Here is a 21411-nt window from a genome sequence, read left to right as displayed (position 1 = left end):
GCAGATGACAGTTACATCAGAGTTGCTTGGGAGCAGCTCGTTATCGAAGCTTGAATAGAGCAAATATAACTCCACACAGGATCTTGTGTCTGTTGAAAATGATTCATTTCATCAGCCCGACGCAATACACTTAACGGAAACTTTAGATAAATCCCTCTCATAACTCTGTGAGACACTTCCTGCTTTATATCAACGCATGTGGGAATTATCAAAGCCTTCACAGAGGCCTCATATTGATATACAGGACATTGAAATCAAAGTGGCCCTTTTCCTATGGCGTTTAATAAAGACAGAGTCTACATCTGTGGTATAGCTTCCCTGCTAGAATGATACATTTGCTACTGTGCATCTCCTAATCTCTGGATCCACGGCCACATTTGGAAGCCGCTCCCCCGCGCACTGCAGCTATCTTCAGCTCAGACCGCCTCGCCCCCGTGCACACAACAAATACAAAAACAAACAGACCCACACCAGCAGCGGGGCCCCTCAACCTCGGCGCGGGGCCTCCCTTTGATAAGTGCTGAGCTTTGTATTTTTTTTTTTTTTCTCATCCGAAATGAAACATTAAGCCATTCATTAAAGTCAACTAAAGCTAATTATCCCTCATTTAGCCAAGTGCCCGCGGGGCAGGAGAGCCCCATATACTTAGGCCCAGATGTGTCGATGAGTCAGTCGTGGGGGGGGGTGATAGCGGACCGCAGAGGAGGCCGCTCCGCTTCTCTCCGAGTCCTGCGGTTTCAAGGGCGCATCAGACTCGGCGAGCCGGTCGCGATGCCTGCTGCCTGGCTGCTGACAGTAACCTCATGACACCATCGGCTGCGCGAAGCCACTGCAATACAACAAGGTTCCATTTAGTGGAAACGAAAGTCGATAATGATCAGTTATGCGCCTGAATAATGAGAAGAGAGTATGAAACCTCACTCGCTGGCACGTTCCAAGTCTTGCAGCGGCTGAGTCACAGCAACGGCAGGCCTCCATTGAAACGACCTCTCATTGCTGGAGGGTGGAGGCAGGGCGCGTACAGATCTCTGCTTTCAAGCTAGACTACGAGTCGTCACATCTTGGCAGCTTCAAGCGGAAGTGGGGGAACCATAATAGTTGGCAATATGTCAGAGCCCAGAAACCATATAACGTCATGCGATTGAACCCTTTAGACCTATTTTCTTCTTCTGTGTCTGGTACCCCCACCAGACATTTAGAAATAATGGCTGAACCGCTTTTACCGCCGGGATGAGGAAATCTAGCTCTTGTTGCTGAGACCAGTTGTTGCCGTTTAGGAGAGACGGCTTTTTGTAATTTCATGTGAAGTTTAGATGAAACACTTTATGTGTATTGGATATGAAGTTATTAAAATATATTTTTTTCGGCAAAAGCTTTACAACAACGATGCCCATTTTTCAGCTAGAGCTAAAAAGCCAGATGTAACTTCCAACTTTTTAAGTACTGATACTGATACCTGAGCTTTGGGTATTGGTACAGATCTGATACTGTTTTTTTTAATTATTTTTTTTTAAATAAGCTATCTTACTGTGAGGAAGTGACTGGGATAATCATCCTATGTGCAAGGCAGCATCAGGCTTGATGTAAACATATGTTTTCTAATTAAACAAAATGTAACAACTAAATACATAGATTCAAATCTATAGTCAGTTATTTTTTAAAATATCCAATCAAACACCAGCAACTTGGTAAAAAAGAAATCCAAATGAACAGGAATTATTATTCAACTGTAAATGGACAGCAATAAGTAGGTCCAGCTATTTGAGGCAGCATTGGCCTTTGCTGCTTTTACACTTCTTATAATCGTAGTCCCAAACATCCAGGTGGGGAAAACACGCCCTCTGAATCAAGCTTTAGGCCTCCGACTTGTAATTCTGTGTCTGAGATATTGTGAATTTCTGACACAGAAAATATGCCATAAAACCGTTTGCAGAATGGCTGCAAATGTGCCACTGCTCACAGACATAAATAAAAATCCAATATTGACATTGTGTAGCTAATTTTGTCGAAGCCGTACACTGTGTCTGGTTTCACTTGGTGAGGGACTACAGATACACAAAAGATGTAGGCTATTTATCTAGGTTAGCAGTTGGGCTAACCACCTTATAATAATGCATGCACACTCCCAAATTAGCATTCTGCCCAAAATTGTGTGAACGCAGCACTTGCCCACATTGGGGTTAACCTTGGTTTTGTTGACAGTTGGAGGGTGTGCGAGCCCAACAGCCTCACTGAGAGGACGGGAGCCGAGCTCGCTCTTGATAGTCAGTAAATACCTCAGAAGATGTGATGCGTGGTCTCGAAGGCTTTGGAGTTGTTTAACAGCACTACAGACAGAGCCGGGCTGAGTAACGTAGAGCCGTTTCAACGTCTAGCGACTAATTGATTGACGTTTTTCAATTTACTTGTTAATACGCTGTTTGCCACACAGATGTTTAAAGAGATTCCTCGAGTGCAACGCTGAGCATCAACTAAAGGAGTCGGTATTTAAGGCTTACAGTGCCATGTTGACATGCCAGCATCAAAGTGGGCCTCGGAAACCTGAGAAATCCTGCCTCCAAGTTTCCAACTTGGAATCCTGACCTAAGGGGATTATACCGTTTAATTTTTCCGAGTACAGTAGGAAGAAGTAATTCCTAACTTTCCAACATTTCTGAAACACAGCACTAGTGTTTAAGTGAAGGTGTAGGGGAGAGAAAATAGCTCTGGAAAGCCCATTACTTGTTTTTTGAGCTTTTTTTTTTTTGGGACGTTGGCCTAATTGAACAATCGTCAGGGAAGGTTTTTTTTTTTACGTGATCAGCTACACCTTTTGAAGGCGGGAGCCAGGGCTGGTAGCCCCAACAGCGCAAAGGAACCGTTCCCGTGTTGTGAAAAGCAACAGAGCACGACTCTGAACCCCGAGGAGACGGATGGAGAGGAACGTTAGCGTGCGGGGTCATCGTCCCTCCTCGGCAGCTTGTTGCTGGTGTGATCGACCTTCTCCAGAAGGGGGGGGGGAAACACTCTGTCCACACTGGCCATCAGGCGTATTAATCACCGCGTCAGTCATGCATGTTTTGCTGGGACTTCTTCGCTCGGAGACCTTAATCTCCCGAGTCGGGTTTTCGCTTTAACTTATTGTCAGTGAAACGCAGCATCAAAGAGCCGAGCGGTGAGCTAACCTGCTCCTTTTTTTTTTTTAATCTCCGCGCGGATCCTATGCCGGGCCATAGATGAGAAAATAATGACCGACATAATCCCAACATTAGCTTTTTAAATCGGAATGCGTATGTTTTAAATCATTCTCGCCTCGCAGCGCGGTGATAGTAAGCAGAGCGTGGGGGGAAAAGGGAGCGAGGGAACGAAAGAGTGAATGAAAGAGTGTGATCCAAAGTAACCTTGTTAGGGCTAAGTGACGCTGTGCAGAGAGCCTCCTGTCAGCCGGTTGGCAAGATGAGCTTATTGTAAATGATTGTCCTCCCTGTCAAAAAGGCTGATTTCTTTTTTCCTACATCTGACGTCTGTCTCTGCCGCAGTATTTCCCAGTAGTTTCCCTCCCAAATATCGCAGATTTTTTTCTTTTCTCTTTGTCTGTATTTGTTACACATTTCCTCTTCTTTTTTTAAATTTTTTTTTTACACTTTCTACACATCTGCATCATGTTTTCTTCATGTTCCAAATGTCAAAGCAGCTTCCTGCAACACCATTTATCCACTGCTTCGTGGCGCGCCTCTGGCCTACGCCTTGATGAACTATTGGTCACTTGAGGTCGTGTGTCCCGCCTATAAAATCCGCTAGAGTTCAGAGGGCAATGTCGGTGTCCGTAACCTTTTCCCAGACATGAGGAGCTGTCGGCGTGTGTGAGTAAAGAGAGCGCTGGCTTGCCACAGATCCTTTCCCCTCCACAGCATTATAAATGTATGTGTGAGGAGGCCCTTAATGGCTGCTAATCCAATTTCTGCCACTGAAATCAAATCTCCCTGGCGCCAGTAGTTCTCTCCTTCCCTCACAAATAAATAATGGCCTCTTATTTGGCCTGTTTATGAAAAAAGACGAGCCGTCAAAAAAACAGCTTTACCTTCCCCAAGTCCACCCGAATCTTCTTCAGAAATGTTTGGATCCCCCCCGTCCCCCACCTCAATGTCCGAAACGAGAGTTATCAATTGACCGTCTGCGTCGAGTGGAGCGATGGGGTAACGGGAGAGCGGGGGGAGAGTTTTCAGCAGTGTGTGTGATCCCATTTACCGTATGTCTTAATGCCTTCTCGAGGTCAGCCATTGATTTTTCTCAAACCGCAAGCGTTGGAGATAAGATTAGGCCTTCGATTCCTGCACTGCCGCCGGGGCCGTGAGTGGATGAAATCACTTGGCCTGTGCCGACAGTCGCTGCATTGCTCTTTTTCTTTTTCAGCAGGTCATGCATTGCCTTTGTGATTATGGTAACATACAGATACTCACACAGAAGCCTCGGGGCCAGCAAGGGGAGAAAAAGTCTCTTTGCTTAAGCGGAGAAATCCTCCTTAACAGCCTTATTTCAGAGAATACTGCACAGTTGCATGATGCACACTTTCCCTCATGTACATATTCCTCAGTTTAGTCCCCTTTTCCAAAATAAAGATATTAGCTTTGACACAGCTGAAGGGAGCTTTGGCTTTGGCTTCATTCCCGCTGGATATGGATTTGACTGATTATCTTTCAGTGCATCAGTTGGACAAGTAGTCATGTTGCCGTTCCGCAAGGAGATATTATTCTGGAGTGCGAGCCTAATAATATGATACGTCTAATAGCGCTTAACTCTTAGTTGGACCTTCACCATGCTGTCGTCTCGATTATTGCTGGGCGCCTCAAATAGCAATCGCAGGGACATAGAGAGGGGAAAGGAGAGAAGAAGAATGATGAGGAGGAAAAAGTAAAAGCGGTGGATCCCGGCCGGCTTTGGGAGGTTAGCGAGGAACGTCCGCCACAGTGCGTGCGAGAGCGCTCTGCTCGCTGGTTTGGCAGCCGGGAAGATTGGAAATGACGCTAAGTGATTCTCAAGCTCAGCGTAGGTGATATAGACGCTCGCAATCAGTGACGCACGGGCGTACAGGGCCCGTATGTCATTCACAAGAGCGCGCTCGCACCCACGAGCGTGCGCGCGCGGACGCATAAAAGAATTCCACAAAGGTCATTTTTGACAGCGGTAAACAGCCCTCCCACCGCAGGCTCTGCTTCTGATTCAGCAACACAAAACATTTTGATTTGCGCTCGAGATTTCAGTTTGTTTGTTTGATTTAATTGTCATTTCAAACTTAAACACAAATGTCAAGTTGGCAGGGGAAGATTGTATCAATGGGGGAAAACTAAACATTGGTGAACTCGTGGCTCGCTGTAGCGATAGTAAATGCAGCCGGAGCGGAGCGAGAGAAGTATAAAGAAGGATTATAATTCCCAGATAAAAGCTGTGCTCCTTTGATTTCAGCCTCACTGTGCCAGTTACGGCGCAACACAGCGACAGTCAATGATTTGAAACCTGCTGCGCCTTCCAAGACAAAATTATCGAAGATTTATGAATTTGTTCTTGGGTTTTGAAAGCGATTGAGATGACTTAATCATTTCTTTTCAGGCAAATGAAACTGTTTCCTCTGTGAACCCTGGTAATCAGCTTAAGTGATTACATCGACCGTAAATATGAGATGATGAAAGCCCAGTGATCAGCGTGCGTATTGCCCGCAGGAAAGGCTAAATGGGAGTTCTTTGGTAAATATGAGAAACCATCTCTCCAGCATCAGATGCTGGGGGAAGGGGCTTATGTGGGGATTGGTTGCCCTCTAGCTGTCAACATGGAAATTGGGTTATGAAATATGATCTGAGATAGTTGTATAGATGAGTTCATGAAGTGGCATCATTGAGTTTGGGGAGCTGAAGCTTGAAAAGACACTGATCACGCTGGTACCGATCCTGGAAGCATTCAGGAATATGGAGTGGATCGTATTAGCACACTGGATTTAGTAAGAATGTGCATACAATATCCAGAATCTGGTGATTTTTAAGACTATGGTTTATAAGCAGCGACTGGTAAGCATCAGGCATCAGCTGAAAGTATTTGGCTCCTGCTGTAAAGACCTCCAGAACTTGTTCTTGTTATTTATTCCAGGAGGAATGGATGTTATCAACGTGCTGCAACACAACATCATAGGAAGGAAACAAAAGGCTTGGAAACAACTGCCCAAGCAAGACAAGAGAGCAGTAACTCCGGAGGCAGAAAACAATAATGTAATGCCTTCATTGAACATCTTTTTAGGCTAATTATTATATATACAAAAAGATCATCGCTACGGAACCAAAATAATACCTGACAAATACAAATATAGAGTCTGTAGCTCAGAGAAATTAAAAGTAGCTCCGGTCCATTCACTTGTATTGACATGTTATAGATTAATGAATACATGTTTATGTGGTTGAAGGTAGCAGCTACTGCTATTAACGTTAAGCTAGTTACATTTAGCTAGCCAATCGCCACACGATTCAGCTACAGGCTTATTCTGTGATGTAGAACAGAAAGATTTCATTAAAATAGTTATTCATCATTTTCAGTAAGGAGGGAAAATCTAATTTAGTTTAAGCTGTTTCTTGGTTCCTCGGCTCGTTTTTGATCACAAAGTTTTGAATTTGTTTCTGTCCTGCAGTTTGTGTGTGTGTTGCAAGCTGCAGCTGTAAATGCAGGCCTTTTTAGTTTAAATCCAGCCCTGCGTCCAAGAAATGGCCCGTTGCTGAGGGAGCACTTTATTGCCATCAAATGTAATTCGTCTTGAGTTGATTGCACTGAAAGCCATGTTTATCAGGTCCCTAGCAACACTGTTTTCAATAAAAAATTACCTCTTTAAAGAGCAATTAGGAAAACACACCTATAGGCCAAAGGCCTTTCAGCTCCAGATTTACTTTAACAAACATTATTGTACCGTAAATCTTGCAAAAACATCTAAAGAAGCATCAGCTAAACAAGTGTACAAAGTCCTCTGGTAATATTTTTCAATTGTCGGCCATTCATCACGATTTTGAAGCAGGGGTTGTTTTCAAAGGCTGACTTTAACTTAGAGCTGTGTGCGAGAAACTTTATGGCTCCGATTGGCAACGTGACTCAAAATAACAAGATTAGATTAATTGCAGGAAATAGCGCTGAGATGGTTTTGATGTTTGCATGCATCTGTATTATTCATTGGGAGACCCTATTAGCAGAGCAATATCTTGCTTTCTCGTGCGTGTCGGTTTGAAGTGAATATTTTTAAATCTACCTCACAGTGTGGCTCTGAGAATGGGGAAATAGCTCTTTTGTAGAGGTGCTTAAAAGGCCATCGCAACGCCGGCACATATGAGACGGCAATTACAGATAATGCCGCATTTTACACGCCGTTACGTATTTTTTTGTGTGCGAGAAGCGGCTCGATCAAGTCCAGCTATAAGACCCAGGATCGGTCAACCGAACGACGGGGCTTTGTTTTTTCTTTTGCACTTTTCCTGTGCTTCTCCCCCCTCAGCGAACCATAGCGTGGCTAGTTTCTTTGTGTTCTAGATTAGGATCCAGATAGCGTCTCATCATCCAAGCCTTACTCCACTTTTCCCCCCATTAGTTTTACTTTTCCCTTAAATTCCCTCACACTCACTCCCCCTCGCACACATACATCTCGCACACACACCTCGTTATCTTATTTGTGGCCTTGGCAGCCAGATTGTTGCCTTGCGGTTCGGTAGCCAGAGTTTTCTCTGTCACAGAGAGCCGTGGGTGCCGAGCCTCCACCACACAAGCTTCCATGAGAGCAGGAAGTCTGCTCCCAGCATGCCTTGCGTGCCCAAGTGAAACCTGGGATGGATTAACCTTGGGCTGGGGGACCTTTCCAACTTGGAAAGCGAGTTATGCAACTTCCCATACTTATCTCCCCTCTCTATTGCAGCGACAGGGAAAAGTGTCGGTCTGAACAGACATTTGTTTAAAACTGAGGTTGAGTCCTGAGGGTTGGAGCAAACCAAGACCTTATATGTGATGTTCCCTCATAAGGTTCACTTCTTTCTGTCATGCAGCCTTTTTATTGGCAGTTGAAGTTTTTTATGAATCTTTAGGAGACATCATTCCTCAAAGCACACTTAGATGTTTTTCAAGCAACTTCAAAACCTGTTTTTCCCCCTAAGTGGTTATCTTCCTATTCCATCACCTTTTTTTTTTTTTCAAATGTTTCCAACTTTCAGACGTTGTAATCAAATCCAAGCCCCAAATTCGGAGTACTCCAGCCCAAAATAAGCAGGTTGAGTTCACATAATCCATTCCACAGCAGTCTGTTTCCTGACCGTTTTACAGTCAAATCAATAGAAGTGGAGCTCACAGGTCGTTAATCTGTTGCTTGCTTGAAAAGCAATCTTTTGCACCCCTCAATCTGTTGCATCATCCAACGCAGTGGCCGTTTGGCGAGACGCATTCTGATAAATTCAACATTGAAAAAGTCAGTCTGAAAAGTGAGTGCCGTCGCTAGTACTACAGCCCTGCTCCTGGTGCACTTAAAGCAAATGTGCTTAGTGCAGCACACAGCTGCCAACACTCTTTATAGTGAGGCCAGGTCAATGAGGTTATGTGATGGAACTGCTTCTCTGTGTGGGACTGCATGGCTCTTTTCACAAACAAAATACCTGATAAACGCTGACATTTTGGCTTTTTTTTTTCTTTCCTAAAGGAGGCCCCAACGCTTCTCATTGTTCTCCCTATAAGGACTTAGGTAACAGTAGTCCACATTTTTGTGTCAAAAGCACAGAGAATGTATTAGACTACAGGCTTGGTGGATTACATTCAGGGCCAAGGGAGCCATTTGGCCCAGAAACCAACCAATAGTCCTACTGTCGAATGTTACCGTGCCAAAGGTTTGGTGCAATAATTAGATCCAACACAAATTACAACCAAAAAACAACCAAATTAAAATATTACAGGTTATTCATATTACTTATGAACAGAATTTTGACACACTCTCTCAACCATGGTCACCTTGCAGCATTCACGTTGCAGTTCTTCAAACTGATTTACAAATAATCAAGTTACCACAAAGTAATTGCAACATAGACAACCTTTTGGCCCCCTGAGGGTCTGGGGCCCCGGGGCAGCTGGTCACTGTTCTCCGCTGGTAATCCACCCTCCACCCTCACTCGTCATGTAACATTTGCCAAAGAAACGGATCATGTGACATTGAGCGGACGAGGTTGTGTGAAACACAGGACGGCCGCGACTTGGAGAATCAAAAAAGTGTGGGTGGTACTAATTATAAAGGGATAACCATTCCTCTCTTGTTCTCTCTTCACTCCCAGGTGGCTCAGGGAAGCAGCGATCCAAAGAACCAAAGAAGAAGAACAAGCAGAGGCTGCGGTTTCGGGCCCAGAACCAGCACAGTGACCACTTGGCCTCTGCGCGCTCCAGCCAGTGAGGACTGAAACCACGGACTTCCCATTGAACAAAGAAGCAACGCAAAGCTGCTAGCCGCTGCTGCTGCACCCATATTCTGACCGACGACTATCACGACCCCCCCCCCCCGCCCCCACACTCTCCTCCACCTCCACCCACCCAAACACCCACCCTGCTCACCAGGGCACAACCATGACTCACAAATCCGTTGCAACGAAAACACACGTCTGATGTACGCTATTAGTATCAACACAGTAAACACACGCTTCATGCCTCCCGCTGCTTCACCCCCTGCTGCAGTGACCAGCCAGGTGACTCTGTTCTCTCAGCCCCACCCCTCGCCTTGTCTTGTGGACCTTTACAGTTGACACAACCGAACTCATTTCCTGTCATTAACAATGTCATTAACCGTGCAGGGTGATGGAAGACGGAGGGGCAACCAGAGACTGTGGAGGCGGGAGAGAGCCGGATAGAGGGAGGTGGATAGGAGAGGTAGGGAGGTAGCTAGCAAGCTACACAGCTTTCAGAAGGGCGGGGGGGGGGTAGGGGTGGGGGGGGGGTTTGGATCAGGGAATGAAGATAGAAAGAGCGAGGATGAAGAGACAAAAGAAGATCCGGCTGAAGCAAATGATGCTGACGGACAAGAAAATGGCATCTTGAACTGAGAGACTGTTTTTTTGTTCCTATATATTTATGTCAAAACTACCCTCGCCTTCCCCTCGAAACGGAGACGGAGCGTTCCCATGTGTGGCCTTTATGTTATGTACATTTTTGAGAGTAATATTAAAGAAATTACCATGCATAGTTGCAAAGTATTTTATTCTCAGCACACTGTTTACTGTTTACGTTCAGACCGCTTTATGCTCTAACTGTATAGTGTGGATAAAAAAAAAGAAGAAATTTAGTTGTTCGACTAGCATGGCAACAGGATCATGTGTACATAGTTTATCTAATTATGAAAGCTTATTACTGTATTTTCAGTATTGACTTGTTCACCGTTCTAAATGTTTTAGAGATAAAAAGGTTGTAATACCAAGCTACAGATTAAAATGATTAAAAACAAATAATAAACATAGCCGCCACATAGCTATTTCATTTATATGGTATATATTTGATTTATTTATTAATTCTATTTTGTACTTTTTTTGTTCAGTGAGAACTTTTGCCTCATGCTGTTACTCTTATATGCTGAAATATTCTTCGAGTTCCTTATAACAGTGCATATCTTTCACACGTGGAAAAGGTTTTTGTCTGACGTCACGCAAAGTGTTGTATTGCATTCATTTGACCTCATCTACTGATTTCAATGTTTTAAAGAAGAAAAGAAGATAAAACTATGCTTTGACATATTCTAGGTTTAATGATTAGGATCCAGCAAATGTATGGTCATAGGACTGCATATGTGTACATTGTGTTTTATTAAAATACATTTCATGTGACTGTATCACGAAGCCTTTCATTATTCTCTCCGGCTATATTATAGGAGGCAAAACTCCGAAGCTGCCGTTTCCTTGTCTCACTTCAGCGTACAATTATGTGATTTCCAAAACATTTGTGAAATCCATCATGTGGAGTGCTACCTCCAGCCAAAGGATTGGATATGGTCGATTGGGCCTTAACAGCATGACGGTACTGTTAAGGGTTTGTAATTCACTATGACGTACCCTCATGAATGGTACAAAACCAGCGCATGTCGTCGGCGGCTCATTCATCCCTAACATCATACAGTAATGCCCTCACAACATGTATTTGGCTGAGCCACTTGCCTTTTTATCACGCACACACATTCGATCACCTCTTTAAGTGATGCGTGTCATACTTATTCACTTTTGTGGTCCTCAAACATCAAATAAACACATTTAAAAAAAAAAAAAAAGTCTTCTCCGGGCTGAATCTGCCTGCCGCACGTGCTAAGAGAAAATGTTTTAATGCAAGTCACGGCTAATTTAGCCCGAGATCCACACTGTATAATCATTGTCCCAAAAGAAGGAGAGAGAAAAAAGAAGCTGAATCTGCCGGACAGCTTATGGATGCACAGTAGCGGATGAATCATCACGCCGTGTCACATATATATCATCCTCGGAGACACAGACCACAGTCTTCCTGCTCGGGTTAACCCCCCTGAAGTCACATGATATTTTCCGTAGGGAGGCTGTCAGTGGTGAAATACCCCACTCTTTACGCTCCATGTCTATAACAAAGCAGTTTTAAGAGCCCGACCATCTTTCACAGGTGTTCAAAGTGACACGCCATATTTTACACAAGAGGCCATTCATTTTCACGGCTTAACACTTCCAACGAGAGACATTTGCCCTGTGGAGTCCCAAAACTGACAAAATGCAGTTCAAGGTAAGTAATGAATAATAAAGCTGCATAGCTAAAGCTGTTGTCCAGTCAGTGCATGTTTTTTTTCTATTTGTCTACATGTCACATACTGCTGGAGCATCATTAAGCAAGCAAGGCATTATGGTTCTAAAGAGACAGAAGAAATGTAATGTCACACATCTACAAAATGTCAAGGACGACTTAATAAAGTACAAGACTTCCATTTTGCTACTCAATGAAGATGTCATGAAGATAGAAGCCTGGTGTCTGACAAGCCGGTCGCACCAAATGGCTATAAAAAACACGTCATTTTGCTTTGACCGCGCAATTTTTTCACACAACTTTCAGCAAGGAGATCAGAGAGCGATTAAATTAACCAAAGTTAATTTACGTAAACAAACATCCTTAATTAATTCCAAACCATTCTGTCCTCCATTACCTAACAAAGTAGTGTTGTTGCTTGTACATAACCAAGTAGTTTTGTTTGAACTCACAATGTTAACCACGTGTTTGAGGCTGTGATTGTGTGTGAGAAATCGGAAATAAAACGCTAGAAAATGACATGCAAATGCTTAAATGATGTGAAAAAGTCTTTCAAAGTTGCCATTCTATGCTGTCTGAGTCTCAACCAGCTGTTTAACAGCTGTGGGCGAATTTGTGAAAAACAATTACATTATGAAATAGCTCTAACTTTAAATTATATATATATATTTTAATTTAAAAATGTTTTCAATTATAAAATAGCTAGAACTTTGTGATTCTGTTTAGGCCAGCAGAGAGGGCTAAGCAGGCCACTGCTGTGTGTCTGAGAACTGCTCAGTAACGTTAGCTAGGTCACGTCTTTTTGAAGTATTAGTAAATAAAGAGTGTACTTCAAAATTCTGTTATTCTACTTTTATTCATCACAAGTATTATCATTTGCAAAATGTCAAGTTTCATACATTACAGTACAAAAGTCAAAGGAAAAAGTCCTGATAGATTGTGTGAAGCCCCTCCCCCTGTCTTGGGGGCAGTCCTGGCCAACATCAGAAGGCAGCTGGCTGACGAGGGGGCGTGGTCAGCTTGATTACGCTCACCTGGGCCTTCCAGGCTATAAAAGATGGTCCATGTGCTCATCCTCTCTCCCCCTTTCCTACAGCTGACATCCTGCATCACCTTCTGGCGCTTCAACGCCGCCGCAGCACTCACATACAACACCATCACACAGAACTTCCACCACTGACTTTGTTGATCTGCACACTGCGTCGTTTGCGTTAACTGTAGTTTAATGAATTGTGTTGCTTCAAAGTACCACCTTGCTTGGACTACCTCATCGTAATGTTCCATGAGCCGGTTTGTGGAGATAAATCAGCAGCTGTAGCGAAGAACCAGCTGCAGGTGTGTCTGCATCCGCCAGAGGGCGGAGCTCCAGAGGTGAAACGTTAGCAATGTTTGCGACCAACGAGGTTCAAACAAAATCCAATTAAGGATTACATATTGTATGTATGTATGTATATATAATTAGCACTATTGTCATGTAATCTTTATAAATGACTGATTTAAAGTTGCACGCTGCAGTGGCGTGCACCATCCACAATGTCTGGGATTTTTTTGTTGTGTAAAAACATCCTCTGCTGCATGTAATGTGCGAGTGGCTGCAGCCACTGTGAACTTAATTTGTTCTGACATGTCCTTTTGGTGATGTTGTGTTCTTTCATACTCATTTTATTTGTCTCATTTCTCTTCAAATTACTTATGTTTCTTTTCTGGTTGATTCCTGCGAGGTGACACATGGAGGGAGGCACTTGCATATTTATAATTTATGGCTCCTCTGTTGGTTTGGACATCATGAGACTTGTTGCTCATGTTCATTTGCAGTCCTTTTTCCGAAATATGTAAATTCAAGTACTCAACCTACAGCGATATGATGTTCAGTGTGTGAATGCTGATTGATGACAGTGAGCCAACGATACAATACAAACACACACACAAGCCCTCACTTTCATGAATATCTTTTTATGTGCCATAGGGGTAAAAAACTTTTGGATTGTACTTACATATATATTTGACTTGTATCACATTTAGTCAGTTTCTGGGCTCTTTATTGCCCGACATTGTCATAAAATTGCACGTTCTTTTTTAAACATTTGGTGAAAAGGCTCCTTAGGGCCACTGGCGAATGAAGCAAAGCAAAAATGACATTTGCAGGGAGAGAAATACGGTGTGGATGTTGTGAGTTGTTTTTGAAGACATCTGCTGCTGGTTACAAGTTAATGAACGATTCACAGATGTCATCCCCTGGGCCAGACTATCACTGCTCCAGACTGAGGGATTAAACCTTAAGGCTTACGGAGAGGAACTGCACTGAAGTGGATTCATTAAGCACAAGACCACCAACTACAGCACACATTGCAGCGTCTGCAATGGAAAAAAGAAGAAGAAGGGATACAAAGAGAATCACATCGCACTTATTGAAGGAATGAGCGTCTTTATTTCCCCTCACCTTTCCCCTCTGACATCAAGACTCGTTTTACTTCTCCTTCCTACCGCTGTGAGAAACGTGACACTGATGGTACTCTGTGTTGTTAGGAGGGTAAGCAGTCATCCCCACTGTGCAAAACCACTTCTGTAAACTGCATGCGTGCACGTATGCCTCTGCGTGCGCGCGCGTTTTACTGTTTGTACTGAATGTGGTTCGGTGGCGGAGTCTGAAGCTCCCTTTTAATCTGACAGAGAGCATTTTCATTAGTTCTGTTGGGTCCTATTATTAAAGCCCGCTTCAAAGACACAACAAGTGAAACCACTGACAGGAAATGACCCAGTGGGCTCGACACTATCAGATCTGTTACAGCAGGTTGATATGGCGCGTCCATGCCATCTATTGTACACGCTGCACGTACCTCAGAAGACAGTCGCAGTAGGAGGGAGGTTCTCGGGGGACATCTGCTCGGGGTGCGGTTGTGACACATTGGTTCCAGCGCAGATGGCAGGAATGGAAGTTATGACATTTGTGAGGCGAATGAAATTGCCCGGGATAATAAACGTTGTAATAATTTGCAGTTTTTAATAACTAAATAATGAGCCGTCGCTTGCCCTTAGAGTTAAGGGAAGTCCTGGAATCATTAATCTTCATGTGGGTTAGCCATGGTGTTTGGCAGCGGCCGAACCGGCAACGAGCGGGAACATAGCGGTGTCAAAGGACACGCAGATCTTAATAGTTTGAGTGAGTCTGCCATATGCAAGCCATCATGGTGTGTACGAGCCCGCTAAATGGTGGCATTAATGGGTGACTTTTATTACTAAACTCGCTCCTAATTGCAAAAATGCAATCCAAAGTCAACTCTCAGTGCCGATTCTGGCTTCATTTAAAAGTTGCTAGGAAACAAGTTAATCCCAAAAATAAATATGCTCTTCAATAAAAGCTAATTGTCCGTGACAGTTATTTGCTTTTTCTTCAGAGACGTTTAAAAACGGGAAACCGTAAAGAATAAAAAATTAAAAAAACCCGGAGCCGTGCTGGGATTTGACATGACTGTCGCGGTCGCTTCGCCCCTCTGCGTCCGCCTCACCTGCTGGACAGGAAGTGAACGACCTCCAGGTTCTTGATGCTCACCTTGCACGTTCATGTCACCACGGAGCGCTTGATTTGGCGAATATTTACGAGTCACTTGCCGTGGTGGAGTTTCTGTGGCTCGGCCTCAAAAGTCCCGTGTCCCCCAAACAGCACCTGCTGTTTTTAATCACCATCTATTACATGGACATATATAACGACTATAACGACCCGGTGTGGTATCTCCCATGGGTGCTGTAAGTATTCTCGGGACTTATTTAACCCCACGTTCCTCTTTAATGCCCGGCTTTTTATTTTACGTTGCGATGCAAACACAACACAAACCCGTTGTGCCCGTTCACCTAAAGGGGCCTGTAGGCAGAGCAGAGCGGCGCTGTCCTTCCTCTCAGCGTGTGACATGCAGGAGCTTTATGACCCCAACTGAATCACACGGGGCACCTTAAACACATTACAGACCGGGCAAATATTTCCTCTTACCGGTGCTCTGGGAGCCATGGGCACAAGCATTATATTGGGCTCAAGAGCCAGCTGGTGAGGACAAATCCACACGGATTCCTATTTTCCCCCTTCTGACTCTCTGGCAGCGTCACGCCATTCATTCCATTTTTTATGTGCCTAGTAGCCGTGTTACTACCGGTTTCAAGGGAGAATTAAGCGAAAACAGGTCTTATTAAAGTATATTAAGACCAGTTGAATTGGATATAATGGCTCAGTGTGGGCCCAGAAGGGTTGTATCCGAGCCACTGCTGACACTTGTGGCTTCTCGGAGCGGGGCCGCAGTGGCACTGCACTGGTTCCAGGGGGGCTATTCATTTGAGCCAAGTGGTGCATTGTGGGTAAGCAGGTTTTTAAGTGGGTATGAGCGCAGCGGGGGGTAATGGAGGGTCTCATTGTTCAGGAATGTTTATCCCCCCCCACCCCTGCCTTCATTCAAGGTCGGATTATGCAGCGCCATGGTTCCCGAAGCAACCTTTGCCTCCACTTGGAGGGTCTGCGGAGGAAATATTCATTCATACATAGACGCACGTACAAACAGGCATTATCCGCCCTGCGAGACGCCATAAAGGTTGATTGCTCCCTCGAGGCATGGCGAGTAGGTGGAAGTGGAGCCTGCTGCAGCAGGGTGTTGTTGCACCTCGGTCTCACTCGCCGGGCTGGTCTCTCTGGAGCCCGTGATGCTCCCAGTGCAACGCACTCGTCATCATCCTCAGCACAACACATTTTATTGGGCAGTGTGTGGGTTGCAGAAACCTGTTTAATCAACTTAGCTGTAGGGGAGGTCTTGACCTCATGTCAGTGGTTCCATGCCTTGACATTGTGTGTGTGTGTGTGTGTGTGTGTGCGTGTGTGTGTGTGTGTGTGTGTGTGTGTGTGTGTGTGTGTGTGTGTGTGTGTGTGTGTGTGTGTGTATGGCTCCCAGGCTTTGCTGTGGAGTGTGACCTGCGGTGGAGCCTCTATAGTTTGCACTCCGCTCTCTCTGGTTTAAGTGATTAACTGTAGCAAGTGATGACTAATCTGTTGGTTGAGACCCTGAAACAATTGTAGTCAAATGAGATATTTCAGGCGGCACTGATGTGGCGATTGGATCAAATCAAGAGACATTAATAGAAAGCAATTCCAGAGTGAAGATATTTATCGCTCAAAGTTGTATTCACAAGGCACTGTTCACTGAAGAGAAGTTAGTCTGTAAAATGTTCCATATTTTGCCAACCATAGAGTGGAGCTAATCAAGACGTTTTGCAAGGGTACATTTGATTCATTTTGTGCAGCAAATAAAGATTCCATAATTAGTTTTTGGCCGTGTGAGCCGGTAATATCGGTCTGCCGTTTTGGTCCAAACTCAAATATCTTAAACACAAACTGATTGCCATGAAAGGGTGTCCAGTCAGTCATGGTTCCCAGGTGGTGTGTCCCAGGAACGTTGGTGATGTCACAACTATTCCTCTCTTGCCTCTGTGTGTAATCGTCATTGTGGTTTGGAGTGAAATGTTTAGATGTGAAATTGGGTACAGGCACTCACGCTACCGTCAGGAGGAAGTGTAACATTTCCAGACTATGGACTGTCTGGACGACCAGAAGTTACCGTCAACCCAATACTGATTTAGTTCTTCGAACATCAACTTGTGAAGTGTGTTCCCTTAAATTGTTAAAAGAAAACTTTGTTTTTCTCACAAGCCACAAGGCCGAACGGCGAATCACAGCAAAGTAAGTGAATTGAAGTAAATGGAGCCCACTTTTAAAAACTATATCAAACCATCCGCTTAGAAACACTCAGCGTGCCCCAAACACATACATTTACACCCAAAAACGTTGCATGTGAAATCGCCTGGACTTGCACTTGTGTCTCTCGACAATTGTAACATCCTGTGAATTCTTTAGCTTACCAGCAGAGCACCTTAGCGCGAGGATTTATAGAGCTAGTATACTGTAGTTCACCGATGAACAGGCCCCTAATTGCTGCGTGCCTGCCTTCATTGTGTTTTGTGTGTGTGTAAATGCGGGTATGAGTCAGATAAAATAAACCACATGGTCTGTGTGTGTGTGAGTGTGTGTGAGGAAGCTGAACGTTTACTATCTCCTTGTGTGGTTTGGCAGCAGCTCTGTTGGCACGGGGGCGTGCAGCGGGCATCCGTCTGGGCGCGAGGCAGGCCTGGCACGGCGCTCAGTCCCCCGCAAGGCTGCATGAGGGTGGGATCAGAGCAGGAGTCCGCCAGGCTCCAGACTGGTAGTCTGTGTATGGGCACTTCTACGTGTGTCTGTGTGTGTGTGTATGTGTAGGGTGGTAATTCAATCGTAATCACATAGGTTTAACTATTAACCAGAGGTTCTCCATTGTTCTGCTTGTCACTTGCAATGTGTTGACCCGTCTGGATGTTGCTTCGAAAGTCACAACTCACAACCTAATAGTTTGAGCGCTGAGCTAACACAGGGGCCGTTTATATGACCTTTGTGGTCGTTATAATTGCGATGTGCGATCCAGCCATGCCAAAAGTAACACAATAGCATGCGTACCACCGTGGCCCGATGCCATACCCCCCCCCCCCCCCCCCCCTCTGGAACAAGGAGACAGAGCTGAGCTGAGCTGGGCCTGGTTAGCACTTGGACAGCAGACCACCCTTGGAAAAGTGAAGTTGCCTGGAAGTGTTTTGTTCATCAGAGGCCAGTGGAGGACGTTACTTCCTTAACACACCATTGTTTGAGCCAGCATGGGGGGCATTTTCCTTTCAACTGTAACTTCCCTCAGATAATAATATAAATGTGCTTCTTCCAGATGGCATTAATCACATAACTAAAGATGTTTTGATGAAGTTGCTATGGTGGTTGTTCAGTTTGTTCTCGCAGCCCCTTGTTTATGAATATGTAACACCATGTGTTTTCCATGTGTGTGTCTTCCCAGTGTTTCCTGATTGTTTATTCCCATCACCTGTTTTCGTTCCAGGCTCCTCCCCTTCGCTTGTGCCTTCCTCCCCTATGATTGCAAGCCCCGCCCTTATTGTTTCCACCTGTGCCCCATTGCCTGCCTTCACCTGTGTATTTAGTGTGTCTTTCCCTTGTGGAAAGTTGTTGAATCGCCTTCTCTGTAACACCATGTGTGTACAATGCCTTCAAACTAGGTACCTGTATAGTTTTGTAACTATAACTGGAGTAAAGGACTTTGCTTTTGCCTCACCTGGACTCCTATCGGTTCCACTGCGCTTGAGTTTTTAGCCCCACTTCACCCGCTCGTGACAGAATACGTTGATAGCATGAGGGCTAAAGGAAAAACGCAGACTGTTTCCATTTGAATTAGCTGACGTTAAACAACTTAATTAACTCAATCGCTAACCATTTCTCCACCAATGTCTCTTCCTGTGCAACTGGACTGTCATTGCTCATTGCCTCCTTCAGCTGAACACATCCTGGTGACTCACTCATAGATAACAAGCAAATGAAAGCCAACGCAAGTGCAACACTGGATGTCTTCATGTTAGGAGGGTTGACTGATTGAAGTTGTTATATTCCTTCAACGGTAAATCCGGGAGATTTGTTGAGACATTTGGTGACTTTTATCAGCTCTGGTGTGTCTAGTGGCTGAGTGTGTAAAACATGCTGCTATTTAAACTCATGGAAGCCACTGTTGCTTCACCACTGGCAAAACTTACTTCCCTGCAGCTTTGGCCTTGAATCCCTCCCTGGGTTATGCTGGGAATGGTTATAGGAAACTCCAGAGGAATGGGAATGGGATGCTCTCCAGTTTAAATTTCAATATTCTCAGGTTGTAGTAATAAAGTCTGGGTTAGGGCCCAGTGTCTGTTCCAATAGGAAATCAACCATGAACCATTATTATTTTCTACAGGAAGAACACAGTTCCACTTGAAGAGCTTGCTGCACGTGTTTTGAAATGTACAGTGTGAGAGTAAAATGGGCCGTGAGCGCTTGTGTGATTTGTAAGAGAAATATTTTTAAAATGCATACATTTTCCTTGGAGAGACATGAAAGAACCTTCTTCCAAAAAGGAACAACGTGGCTTTTATACTAACCGATGACTTTGTAAAAACTTTTCTTTCCTTACTGAGCATTATTGCAAAAGTAATCCTGATGACCTGGCTTTGATTGTTCATAGGTCAACGTCGTATGTATTGCATTAGAAACATTCTGACAATTAAAAAAAAACCTAGAAATATAATAATTGTGCAATTACAGTCAGGGGCCCTTTAAATCTTGAGTAACTTCATTCTTTCCAAAAAATATTGCGCAACAACCAAAATCCCTTCTCTCCTGCCATTCTGTCAAATCCCTTCTGACCTTGAATGATAACATCCATGTCAACAAACAGAACCGTGAATGGATCCACATCGGATGAACTGTACATCTGACAAGCCTTTTTCTTTTGGGAGAGGAGCATTTAACCTTTAGCTACTTGTAAAAGTACTGTTTAAGATGTTTCATCGAGAGTTTTATTATACAGTATAAGCAAAAAATCTCATGTTTTGTGACAATGAAAAGGTATTGCTCATTCACTTTAAAAACATTTTTATTAAGACACAAGGACGACGCCTCACTGATCAAGACTTGTCTCCATCCAGAAACAGCCTGAACTCTTTCACAAAGCATGATCACAAATCAAACATTTACATTTTCTTGAAGACAAAGTGAGTGGATGTTGGAGCAGGAATCCTCAGAATCTTCTGCAGCATGTTCCACAGTGAGAGCCGCAGCCGCAGTCGCAGCAAAATTTGCACTTCAAGCCGCGCTTCTCTCTGTTGTTATACGGCATCTGTGTGAGGGACAGAAGACAAATGAGCGATGTGTTCGTCTCCGGCATCGTCCCTCACTCTGTTTATTCTCCCTCCTTCAGAGAGCATCATTGTGTTCTTCCACATTCATTCAGGGAACTGATCACGTACCTTCCATGAGTCCAGTGCCGCCTCCTCTTGGTCAGCAACTGGGTTGTCGACGCTCATCGGCTCCTCCAGCTCCTGCACCTGTTGATGAGTCGTGCACATTTTAGGATCCGGACGAAACATTTATAGACGACAAGTCAATCAAACGAGTGCAAGTCAAGTTGTTACCTGAGCCACTGGGACAGCAGAGCTCTGCTGAATACAAATGAAGGTGAGCACGACGGCCACTGCAACAGCAACACAGAACGTCTTCATCTCGGTCGGACTGGTTTCAGTTGTCAGATCAAGTAGATTTCTTCAGCTGGTTTGGTGACTCTTGTCAGCTCCTCTGAGTTCTCCTGTGTGATGCCTGGATGTGTAAAATGTGCTGGTATTTATCCTCACATGGACCACTGTTGCCTCATCACTCACAGCACTTGCCACACTCCCTGTTCCCAGCATCCCTACAGGAGCCTGCACATGGGAAATACCCAAAGACTGGGACTTTCTCTGTTTCTGTTTGTCTGCCACCGTTGTTGTCCAACATTAAATCAACCATTACTTTTTGTTGTTGGACTTTCTGTCTTTCTTGCTTGGAAGTACGTCAAATGGATCATCATTTATTTGTTTTATTAGCGTCAGTGTGTTAATGTAGTGACGGTGTAAGTAATCGTCAGAGAGAGAGTCATTGCAGAAGAAAGTACAGGGTGAATTCAAGTCAAGATTGCAGCTTATTTATGTTAAGTCAATGTCTTCAATTGTCTTCAATTTTAA

At 44.3% G+C, this 21411-nt stretch overlaps 2 protein-coding genes across 3 annotated transcripts in view; one reads left to right on the top strand and one right to left on the bottom strand.

The window, feature by feature from the left end:
• The window catches only part of rspo2 (R-spondin 2), a 54645-nt gene extending 44717 nt beyond the window's left edge, over positions 1-9928 (top strand). For both annotated transcript variants that reach the window (XM_068570313.1, XM_068570314.1), the window contains one exon: positions 9306-9928. In XM_068570313.1, the coding sequence (XP_068426414.1) occupies positions 9306-9421 (116 nt within the window). In that variant the 3' untranslated portion in view covers positions 9422-9928. The remainder of the gene's footprint in view (positions 1-9305) is intronic.
• Positions 9929-20432: 10504 nt separating this feature from the next.
• On the bottom strand, positions 20433-20913 carry LOC137780814 (hepcidin-like). The gene is made up of 3 exons (XM_068569099.1): positions 20827-20913; positions 20662-20739; positions 20433-20531 (listed from the first exon to the last, which is right to left on the bottom strand). Exons 1-3 carry the CDS (start codon positions 20911-20913, stop codon positions 20433-20435), a joined length of 264 nt encoding a protein of 87 aa, XP_068425200.1.
• Positions 20914-21411: the final 498 nt, after the last annotated feature.

This window comes from Clinocottus analis, unplaced genomic scaffold (assembly GCF_023055335.1).
Source record: "Clinocottus analis isolate CAN_PGR_092001 unplaced genomic scaffold, fCliAna1.0.p SCAF_9, whole genome shotgun sequence".
Classification (NCBI taxonomy): Eukaryota; Metazoa; Chordata; class Actinopteri; order Perciformes; family Cottidae; genus Clinocottus; species Clinocottus analis.
Note: the sequence above shows the minus strand (reverse complement) of the source record. Positions and strands in the feature narration are given on the sequence as shown.